At 36.0% G+C, this 12,189-nt stretch overlaps 1 protein-coding gene across 1 annotated transcript; it reads right to left on the bottom strand.

The window, feature by feature from the left end:
- Window positions 1-1,321: 1,321 nt before the first annotated feature.
- On the bottom strand, window positions 1,322-11,130 carry LOC306872841 (endothelin receptor type B-like). The gene is made up of 8 exons (XM_079421712.1): window positions 10,411-11,130; window positions 9,240-9,352; window positions 8,941-9,145; window positions 8,637-8,786; window positions 7,392-7,525; window positions 7,078-7,186; window positions 6,515-6,670; window positions 1,322-1,849 (listed from the first exon to the last, which is right to left on the bottom strand). Exons 1-7 carry the CDS (start codon window positions 10,807-10,809, stop codon window positions 6,533-6,535), a joined length of 1,248 nt encoding a protein of 415 aa, XP_079277838.1. The 5' UTR covers window positions 10,810-11,130; the 3' UTR covers window positions 1,322-1,849; window positions 6,515-6,532.
- Window positions 11,131-12,189: the final 1,059 nt, after the last annotated feature.

The raw sequence follows: 12,189 nt of genomic DNA, 5'->3' as shown, positions 1-12,189 counted from the left end.
AAAGTCCAAGGATCCAGTAAGCGAATTCAAACATTAAATTCAAAACAGCTCTAATGCAGAGAATTGAGATTATGTCCAGATGTCAGTAAATAATAATTTTTTGTGTGTATTTGGCATAAAAGCAAGAGTATTTTAGAATGAACACTGGATGAAGGTATTTTAAATTATGCGATGGTATTTGATATAAAAAAATTAAAAAGCCTAAACAAGATGGGGAGTATCAGCACTCATCTTTTTCCACTTCAAGCACTGGTTATAGATTATATTATATTGTCTGTATTAGAGATTCATATTTCATAATTGTGTAAAAACATTGATGTTGTCTTAATGGTTTATACTGACCATTTTTATTTTGTTAATGTTATGGTTGTTAAAGCAGACAGTTTGCTTCGTACATTCAACAGTTAAAATTACCAAAAGGGCAAGCTTTCAACTGAACTGTGCACATGCAATTTAGACACTCTCTGTACTTCCCTGCATTTGCATTTATACATTGTTCTTTCTCCGTCTATGCAATAAGTGTAGCCTACTCTCTTGACCCATTTCAGAGGCGGCCAAAATTACAGATTAAAATCAGCTATATAAATGTGTATTCATATTTAGAAATAAATATAAAGATACATATTGATGAAGATACAAATTAAACTTCGTGTAATTCTTTAATTCGTGTAATACTTGATTTCTAGCGATTGTCAATTTTATTTCACAGATACTATTTAAACTAAACTGAGCTAGACAATGACATCACTGAATTCCATAATGAATTGCCTTTAACTGAAAATTGAGTGTTTAATATTATTTTTATACATTACTGACACTCTATCCTCCAATTTGATACTGTTAAGTGCTTTGACACAATCTGTATTGTTAAAAGCGCTATAAAATAAAGGTGACTTGACTTAATTCTTACCCTGATTCGCAAATATTTCTGCCCATTAGCTTATCTCTCGTGTGATTGTGAACATCTGCTTTTAGTCAACATGAAGCCATTTCCTGAGTGCATAGCGCATGGTTACTTTCAGCTAATATAATTAAAAAGTAGTGCAATTACCCTATAACACTAATTTGTAATTTATAACCCTAACCCTAAGGAACTGCATTTTGACTGGAAAGAAGAATATAAACAGGGGTGCACATAAGGTTTTCAGCCTGTTTCTCATATGAGTGAGATTCTGGAGATTTGGTTTGGTCCTCACATGGGCCACAGCATGATGTGACCCATAAAATATAACTATATATATATAAAAATATATAATAATAGTGATGATAATATTATTACACTTTTAGTTTAAAAAAAATAATAATAATAAACTAAATAAGTGTGATAATACTATTTTATTTTAAAAAGTACAACAGTACAACTTAATGAATCAACAATCTGTCAAATAAAAGTGAACCACCACCAAAAACGTGAGACCCTGTTTTTGTCCCGAACAGTTAAACTGTCCACTGTTCTTGAAATTTTTTTTTAAAGGTTATTATTAAACTTCTTTAATGTAGTGTTTAAAGATTTAATATAAATACTATACAAATAAAACAAACAAACAAACAAAAACATTTAGTTTGTACACATTTAAATATTTTGTAGACATTATTATGCATTAATACCAATAAGACACAAATTATTTGAAAATAAGCCATCCTGATTATGTTGAATCATTAATCTCATTCAAAGCTGAAATGCCTCAGGGAGTGACCTTTTTGACTTTTTGAGGTCAAGGGGCATCCTAATCCAATAAGAAATGTAAAAAGATTCATTGTGAAGATGAGATGGGAAGCCCCTCATGTGATCATGTGATGACAGGTGCTGTTGTTGTAGATTTCAGTGACTGTAGGAGGAAGGATCCTGCTGGAAATGAAACAGAGAGACTCTTTCATGGCATAATTTGTCATGCATTATGATCATTTAAAGAAGGGAGAGCAGGGCAGGAGAGAAATTATTTTTTTCAAAACATCTCACATGATGTCCTTTAGTCATGCTCATGAACCATGTGATCTTGTTTAAGAGGAGGCTATTCACAAACCTACTACTGTCTTTTAGGCTCATTTCTACATTAGAGCTCTGCATTTCGGCCCGGGCCCGACGGGCCCCGACTTTTTTACGCCTCTAGGGCCAGGCTTCGGGCCAATTTCCACGTCATAGTTCAGACGCGGGCCGGGCCTCGGGCCTGTTTTGGGTTTCTCCTTAATTTTTATATTGTAGACATCTATCGATTAGTGATGAAAAAATTGCTGCGCTGGTGGAAACAACACGAGACCGTGCCGCGACTGAGAGCAGCTCGATGGTGTTTAGTGTCCCGCAGCAGCAGGTGCGCAAGTGACTTCAGCGCAGATGAAGAGTTCTGTGTTCAAATGCACGCAATAGGCTAAAGCTTGCTGCAAAACCCCAGCAAACATAACCATGAATGTGTCTGCGGGAAATAGTAAGGAGATATTTGAATTATTTACTAATAAACTAATGTTTTCTGAGTCTGTGTCGCAAGGATGAAGTTGCTGATCCTGACTCGCCGTCTCCTCATTAGACGCGCCTTTAGAGAGAAATGCATCTTTATTGATTATGATTAAGATTATAATGAAAGAGTTTTTGTTTATATTTATCATGTCTGTGAGGCATATATTCGCTCAGCTGAAGCGCTCCTGTTCAAGACGGCAGAAAGCGCATCATGTTTGTTTTCTTTGTTTTATAAAAGAACTACCTTTTGTTGGTATTGTGAGTGCACACAAATACAAGTAGATCCTTTACAGGTCCGAATGATGTATTACTCTTACCTTTATCAACAAAAAAAAAGAAGAAATTACGGCGGGGCTATTTTAATTTGTTTCCACTGAAAACAATCCAGGTGTTTGCGCTGGTGCCTCCATGTCCTGCAGAGCGCGCTTTAGCTTACACTCTCCGCACAAACTTAGATATAGGCTAGCGCACATTATTATTGTGCAGGTTTAACGTTTAAACTTTGTAATATACTTGAACTGTTTTAGTATATCTATAGATTATTTTAGGCAAGTCGTGATGATATGAGAAGGCTAAATTGATCAAACATAGGCTATGATCAGCTCATGTCGCTGGCCGCTTGGTCGTTACTTTAAAAAAAACAAAAACTTATAGGCTATTTAACGAACAAACATGCTCCAAATGTTATTCTAAATTAACTTAATAAAAAAACAAAACAAAATATAATAATTTTGCCATTACACACAAAACTGAACTATTTTAATAGCCGAAACAGTAGTATAAACTGTTTTAGGAGAAGGGGAAAAAAAAGACGGGCTCGGGTTGGACTCGGGCTGGTAATTCTGATAAACTGTCAGACGTGGGCCGGGCTAGGGCCTGAGCGTCTCAGGCCAGGGCCGGGCTAGGGCCTAAATTTTAGGCCCGTGCAGGGCTCTATCCTACATGTTGTCATCTTTGGTTTACATTGGTAACAGAAGAAAAATTGGGAAAATTTAAATTTCCTATCAAGAAAATGTTTGTTTAACTCACTTTATCTGAAACATTAAACTATTTACTTAATACCACATAATTTGTCCAGTAGACACAGAGGATGCAACAACTAAATATAAAATACAGCATAAAATAAAGACAAGACTTAAAATGAGGTTGTCCAATCTAATAAGTGCATTTTCCACTACACATATAAGACCTTGTCTTCCTTAAGTAAAATGTAATTAAGAGGTTGACCAAACAACCTTACACATACATGTCTGCAGAGTGACAAGATAAATTTTCAAATTTTTCCCTGACAGTGAAGAATAATTACAAACAAAAACTGTATTTACCTTAGCATAGTTGAATAATAACAGTTCTGTACATGGAAATGACATGCAGTGAGCCTCAAACACCATTGTTTCCTCCTTATGTAAATCTTGTGAATAAAAAAGACCACTGAAAAATAGGCGAATAAGAACATAACACTGACTGTGACGTAACAGTCGGGATCACTAATAGTTACACCCCCAACATTTGCATATACCCGTCCATGTTCTTGGCCAGCTGCCAGCCGAACCATCATAAGTTCTGCAAGTATTGTGAAGAAACAAGCGAGGACAACAGTGAAAATGGCAGATCATTTAAATAAATGTTATGTTCCACAGGCTGTGCAGGGATGGGTTGGTGTCTGTATTGAGAAAGGCACGGAAAGCAAATAACGCGTTCTAATAAAATTAGCGAGCCACTAAAGGGACATGGTTAGCTCCTTGCTAGCGGTAGCCTGTTACATTGCAGTACATAAGATCTCACCTACCACATAAACAGAGTAAGGAGAGATGACTGAGGATGATGGCGAATGATTTACAGATCCTGAGCACCGACAAGCATCTGATCTTGTAAAATGTGTGGCAAGTACTGCCGCTCCATAGTATAGACGGTTTCATCGAGCACACGCGCCTGGCCCGAAGTTAACTTCCGGTCTGTGTTTGTTTATCGGTCTAGTTAGTGGCGCCGGCTACAAACGCAATTAAAGTTAAAGTTATGAGTAATGAAGTTGGACTCAGGTTATTGTGCTGTGGAATGTGTTTCACACACATTTATTTATTTGTGGTGACTCGCAATGATATCAAAATCTTCGTTGAATAAACATGAGCACGTAATGCACATTTAAAAATCAAAATGAGGCGCAGGTGTTTTTATATCAATGTATTTCTGAGGGAAGATTGTCTTTAGAAAATGTTCGATGTCATTTTCATTTCATCTTGCATGTTATATGCCTGATAAAGCAGCGTCTGTTAGCTCAGCGCTGCTTTGTGTAATGTACAGCCTAACAGCCGTTTCCAGGGAAACCTCTACTTCTCCCGCTATTCCTGCTGGCAGAGAATTAATTAGCATTTTTAATAAGTCCGTCCAAGTAATCATCGCTGCATCTCAGTCTGTCTGATTTACGCAGCAAACATATTTTGCTTGTTATCAAAAAATAATCTACTCTGGCTGTTGTTACTGATCCTATTCGGATGTCTACCGGAAGTTAAGTTAGGGCCACAAAAGCGCGCATGTGCAGTAACGTTTGTTTATGTTGTTGCCGTTGAAACGGTTTATAAACAGAGTTCGTAAGCCATTTGAAAGCCATTTCAGTGCCCTGCATATTAATCGTGGCTCCCTGATGCCTGCATTTTATATACAGTATAATTACCCGACGATATAACTGCAAGAGAAAGTATTGAAATAAATATGTTCCTCCTTGTGTTTCCTTCCTGTGAGCTACTGAAATGACCCGCACTGTGAAACAGCCAATCAGAGCAGTGTAAATGCACGTGTAAAACCGTTTCTGGAGAATTTTTGCCCTTACCTAAGCCACATACCTTCTATGTCAGAGAACAATTTAAAACATTGTATCAATGCATTCTATGGCACCTTTAAAAGTTGTATCTGTTAACACTGTTGCACTGTGACCTAATATGAATAAAAAACAAAACAAAAAAACAATTGTATTTTCTTTAACATTATCAATGCTTAGCAAATGCTGTATACAACATATTGCTCATTGTTAGTTCATGTTATTGTATTAACTAATATTAACAACAGAGACTATTGTACATTGTTACCACGATTAACTGGAAATGCTGTAAACATGTTTTTGTTTTTATTGTCTTATAAGCTTTTTGCAACACATTTAACATCAAATAAAGTCTTACATAATAGATGGACAAAGAAATATACAAATTAGGTAAAAGAATTACAAAGAAAAAAAAACTAAACAGAGTCAGCAGGAATTAGAACACAATTAAATGTTTAGTAAAATGTCTGAGGCCTTGAGCCATGTGGAAGATTAATCATACAACTTGTGTAAATCTCAAGTAATTTTTGTTCTTCCACTAGGCAGATGAGATAATCACAGTATAAGTTTGCAAGCATGTGCAACATTGACAAACATTGACAAATATATTATCATTAAACAAATGGCCGAACCCCCTCAAAACAAACAATCAAAAAAGTATAACGTCTCAAAGCTAATAGTAGTAGTCGTAGTAGTAATAATAATAATAATAATAATAATAATAACCACAATCACGTAAGAAATATACTCAGTTTTAGGGTTAATGTGTTTTCTGGCATAAAGGAGCTATTGAAATGAGGTTGTTGACTTTAACTATGCTGCAGGGTAACTCCACATATGTACACCAAAAAACAAACCTAGCATTGTTCTTACAATCAGTTGCTTTATTACATTTGGAAATTCTTTTTATCAGGGGTTTTCAAACCAGTCCTGGAGCACCACCAGCACTGCATATTTTTTATGTCTCCCTGATTTAACACCTAATTCAACTCTTCAGCTCATTAGTAGAGACTGAAATATATATCGAATGTGTCCAATAAGGGAGACATAAAAATGTTCAGTACTGGGGATGATCCAGGACTGGTTTGAAAACCCCTTCTTTCAATGTACAGGGAACTACGTAGAACATTTGAAGTCACTTTCAAATTTGGTTGAATATTTCTGTAATGTGTATACCTCCAGCTGACACAGAGTTAGGTCTTATGGCATTAGCTAAATGTTAAATGCAATTTTTAGGCCACCAATACCTGTACGCCGATCAGTGCCTAAGTTGAAGTGTATTTGTTGGAGGCACGGCTGTTGCTTTGTTCAGATCCTCGCTCTGTCACCTTCAGCTTCATGCAGGACTGCTTGTCATCCATTGCTAAAATTTGAGGAGGGAGGCACCAGCAACACAGACATGACTGGAAGGGAACAGAAGAGGATATGGAATATTTGTCATGTAAACTACAGTAGGAATCAAAACATCAAGTAGATAAGCCTAATAGCTCACACTTGCAAGAAAAATAAGTTTTATAATGCCTTTAAAAGTAAGCAGTAGAATGAAAAAAAAAAAAGTGTTCTATGTGAACTGGGACTAAGTATTAAACATTTTTATTAACATATGAGGGAACTTTCATTTCAGCACTAAGACATAAAATTAACTATTCTTGTTTTCACTGACAACAATATAAATGGAAGCATCTATCTAGACATTATTTAATACATAAAAAATGTGTTATTTTACTATATAAATTGGTTATTTTACTATATTTATTTTTTACATTTTTAAATCATAGCAGTCCATTATTAAATGTCAGTCTGTTCTTACTCTGAAGCAACTCTTGAAGCGCTTGCTAACCATATACAAAGCGATTGGGTTTATGCAGGAGTTCACTGATGCCATGTTGATCCCGATATAATCAAGAACCAGGAAGAAACTACAGGTAAACAAACACACACACAAACAGTTTCATTATTTTTAAGTCTGTGATTTAACAGAAAGATTTTAAGTCTGTGATTTTAACAGATTTATTTCTAGATTACACAGTGGAACTCGTCCTTCAAGTGTCAAATTTAACTGTTTAGAGCAACATTGTAGTGTTTAACAAGAGAAGTCTATGAAAATAGAGGATGTGTTCTTACCTCAGAAGCTCGCAACGGTTGGGGTCCCTTTCATCATATATGGTAAGCTTAAGAATACGACTGAGATGCAGAGGAAGCCAGCACAGTGCAAAGACTAGCACTAGACAGAACACGGTTTTAGCCACCTCACGCCTCTGTAGGACACAATCATGTCTGTTCAATTCACAATCACTGACAATTTCAGTGCATTAAGACATAATGACAAGTAATCCACCTGCAGAGTATTAAAGGGGTCATGAACTATAGTTTTTAAATTTTGTACTGTTCTCTGAGGTCCACTTATATTGTTATCAAGTTTTTTACATCAAAAAACATCCACAATTTAGAAGTGCCAAGCTATTTTCTGTCCTGTTTTTAACCCCCCTCATCAGAACGCTCCATTTGAATAAGCGTGGCAGATTGTAGACTCGGAAGTAAACGCCAACTGCTATGACTGATTAATAGATGTCTATGTTTGACAGCGTACATTCCTCATAGACGGATGGTGCTGTGATATAGGTCAAAAACGCACAAATTAACTCCATACATATCTAATGATCTGTAAGAAGAGAAAAACCAATAGTGACCATGTAATGAAAACAGTTACTCACACTTGTGTTGCGACATTACTGTCGGATCCAATATAGTTGGCACAGCATAGTCTTTTAGCTTCAATATTTTTGAAAATCCTGTGTCGAATTGTGCTTTGTTTGGAAACAAATCCATGGTAAAATGAAGTGAACAAAGGTCCAAGTTCTTACTGTTGTGGTTTGGATCTTCATTAAAAATAAAATTCATTCACTCTTAGCTAATGTTGGGATCAGAAGGAAGGCAACACAAACAATGTTTTTCCACTTGGCACTGCACAGCGTGTTGTTGTCTTCAGAGCCATCTTTATCGTTTGGTTTCTGCGTAGACCTGCATGTTTACCTCTCGTAAACACTACATGCGCAAATCGAGGAGGTGCTTATCCACACTATTACATCATAGAGTAGAACATTCCAAAAGCTGTCAGTTTGGCAGATTGCCTTTAATATAAGCCGTTTTTAGACTAACAACAAAGCTTTGAGTTCTGAAACTTGCAGGATGTTTTTATACAATGACCTCGTATACTATGTCAAAAGATCAAGAGAACTTGGGTTTCTCAGTTCGTGACCCCTTTAATAAACTTTGGGTACTACACTATGTGTAGGGAGTGTATGGTCTCTCTCAAAAGAAAATACAGTAAACTTTCAAAAGGACAGAGGAAGGACATAGTGCTCTGACCTGTTTTAGTTGATCACTGAGTGCAATTTGGACCCCATTCTTTTTTCTAAGCATTTCACAGGTCATGAGAGTGTAGAAGATAGCAGTACACGTCAGCGGCACGCAGAAGTAGAAACTGAAAAGCCACCAATCTTTGGCCGACTTATAAAACTGGAATATAACAAAGATCATTATTAACATTCACTGGCAACTGAAATAATCCAATTACTATGTTTCCTGCCTAAAATTTTGTTGATCCAAACATTGTATGACATGCACAAACACAACAACATGGAGCCTCTTTACTGTACATATGCAAACTGACCTGCATGAACTTGTTTTTCTGCATAGGGTGGAGCAAGCAAATCCTAAGTTGCTCTCCTTTGTAGTCCATTGTGATCATGTCAAAGGCAATGGCCTCTGGCACTGCAAGTATAATGGACAGAACCCATATCAGAATGATTTCAATGGCTGTCCATTTAGGAATGCCGATGCCTTTGATGCGGTTCCACGATGCCACTGCTCGAAACCTTTGGGGAAATGTCAGTGCCAGATGCCAGTTTAAATGATGTTACTAGATACTGGAGGTACTAAGAGCAAACAAATACAACAAAATACATATACCTATCTATGCTCAGTGCACACAAACTCAGCACTGTGATGCCAACTGATGCCTTTTGTACAAAGGGAACCATTTTGCAAAGTCCAACACCAAATGGCCAATCTTCAGCCAGAAGCTGAAAGACAGGTACTTTGGGTCAACAAAAGCCAAAATTACACAGAAACAGAACAGAAAATTACAGTGAAAAAAAAATTGATTCAGTCAAATTTAATCTAACCTGTTTTAGTGACACACTTATTAATAGCACAGTGTTCTAGAGGCTGAGGGATTAGGGTTAGGGTTTGTTTTGAAAAGTTTCATAGTCAGATCATGGATGTTCTGAGCTGAACCAAATAATTTTCCTATCCTATGTTCTCATGTACATTTACATTTATGCATTTAGCAGACGCTTTTATCCAAAGCGACTTACATTGCATTCAAGTTACAGTTTTTTTTTTTTTTTTTTTTACATTTTATCAGCTCTTGCTTTCCCTGGGAATCGAACCCATGACCTTGGCGTTGCTAGCGCCATGCTCTACTATTTCTACTAACTAAATTCTTTTTCAGTTGTTTGATACAAAACTGATGTACTCTTTATATTAATTTATATTCGTATTTGGATCTAATTGCAACTTTCAGATTTAAAATAGTTGCCTTTTAAAAGGCATTCATATTATGTAGCAGGCTTTGACATCATACATAAAGATAAAAGAACAACAGAATACAGTTCACAGTGCATGGCAAAATGCTAAACGATATTTAGTTGCCTTGACAAGATTTTTTAATTAAACAGACTTGTCAGAAACTGCAATTAAAGTTGGACATAATTATTTGGGTTCACAAATAAAAATAGTGTATTTTTTTTACATTGTGTACGATAACTTTTTGCAGTGGCATTGTCTCAGGATTTCTGAAGTGAAATTAGAAGCATGTGTGTATTTAGCTACAGCTGAAAAATGGAATGCTTATTAAATGCCAGTGAAGACCTGTTTGTCAGATTCCAAAACTGTTACTGCTAACGTTGCAGACAAGGAAAATGAAATAATGGCATAAAACGTTGTTTACTTATCATTTATCAGTTTGTTTGTTTGTTTTAAGGTCATAAAAGAAAAAAATACATATATGTGCTTATAAAAGAAGTGTTTTTATTATTATTAAAGATTAAATAAAAGCTGTCCTGCAAATTGTGCTTACCTTATAGACGTTAATGGGAATGTCTATGACAATATGCAAAAGGTCCCCAAGCGCCAGACTTGCAATGAGGACATTAGGACCATTCCGCATGCATTTATTTTTATAAATGATTCTGAGCAGCGTAGAGTTTCCGATTATCCCAACTACAAACACAATGCATGAAACCACGGTGTTAATATACTTGAAAGTATCTCTTATTTCTGTGGGACCTGTGCACATAGGAGGCAAAACTCTTGGTCGTCGAGGCATGGACTCATTGACCACACTGCCTTTTCCAAGTGCAGATTTCAGGGTTGGAGACACGAGACCTGTGGAAAGTTGCCCCTTCCCTTGAGCACTTATAAAGACGAAGTGTCCAGTCAGGAGAATGAGCAAAGAAACAACGCACATTGTTTCCATTATTTGTATGAAACGTTTGACCTAAAACGGTTTATCAGTTTAATTTAACATTACATTGATTACCAAACATATCTCCAGGCTAGAAGTTCAAAGTAAACCTTTGGCAATTTTCTGTTCACGGTTAGGCTATATTGCTTGAAGATTACAAATACCTCAAAGCGGATATAAGTTATTTAAGTTATTCGTATCGAGAGAAAGTCCTTGACGTCTTCTGACAAGTTAGTCCATCAAAATTCCAGATGATTCAATTCGCCCACATTTCCTTCTAAACGCAAGGATTTCTTTCACATGACCACAACGTTACGTTTAAGTGTGTTATCTGTATTTGCGGCGTCAGGAGATGACTGTTCTTTCCCACTGGCCCTCCCCCGACTATGGAAGCCCGTTTCCGCCACGCTTGAGAGAAGAATGAGAGAAATAATAATAATAATAATAAACTTTCTAAAAGGTATGACTTAATACCTCACTATACTGAATAATAATAATAATAATAATAATAATAATACTAAAAACAATCATCATCATCATATTCTGAAAAAAAAATCCTAAATAGTGAGAAACCGTCTTATAATAATGAAGTTTTTTCTTCTTATAATAATACTTAGTTTCTCATAATGGTTTAAATGGATTAACCTACTGACAGATAATTATTTATTGCTGTTCATGACTTCAGATCTTAGGATACGACTCCTCTCACTTCAGGTGTCCTGTAAAATATGTTACCCATTGGTCACATTATTCCAGAGGTGGGTAGTAACGAGTTACATTTACTTGGTTACATTTACTTGAGTAAATGTTTTGGGTAACTAATACTTTTAGAGTATATTTAAAAATGGGTACTTTTATTCTTACTCAAGTACATTTTTAGTGAAAAAACGGTACTTTTACTTAGTTACTGTGGGCGACGCTCCTCTCGTTACTTTATCTTATTGCAATACGTAATAATAAAGTAAAAAAAAAATCAGTTTATTCCAAACGCGCCGTCTACTTTTCTCTGGGCAATGAACGATGCCCATTCGCGAATGATTCATTCTTTTGAGTCAATTCTGTTCGAAGGCTCGAACAAACCTGTTGGCAAACCAGTGAATCGGTTTGTGAATCAGTTTGAATGATTCGTTCAGTGTCGTCTGAAGCGGTTCTCTCTCAGATAACAGAAAGTTTAAGAACATCAAGAGCGTTAAAGACATGGCTTTGGATCTACAGTCAGGTGAAAGCAAATCTGAAAAGGCTATGGTTTGCTAGCTATGAAGATATTTATTAGATGAACAGTGCTGTCGGTTCCACAGGTATACATTCGATTGCACTGACTACACGATACCACTATGACATTACCAGTTAGTTATAAATGTACCTTATACATTAAATACAATCCAGAATTTA

The sequence above is a fragment of the Barbus barbus genome (assembly GCF_936440315.1).
Source record: "Barbus barbus genome assembly, chromosome: 7".
NCBI classification, from domain to species: domain Eukaryota; kingdom Metazoa; phylum Chordata; class Actinopteri; order Cypriniformes; family Cyprinidae; genus Barbus; species Barbus barbus.
Note: the sequence above shows the minus strand (reverse complement) of the source record. Positions and strands in the feature narration are given on the sequence as shown.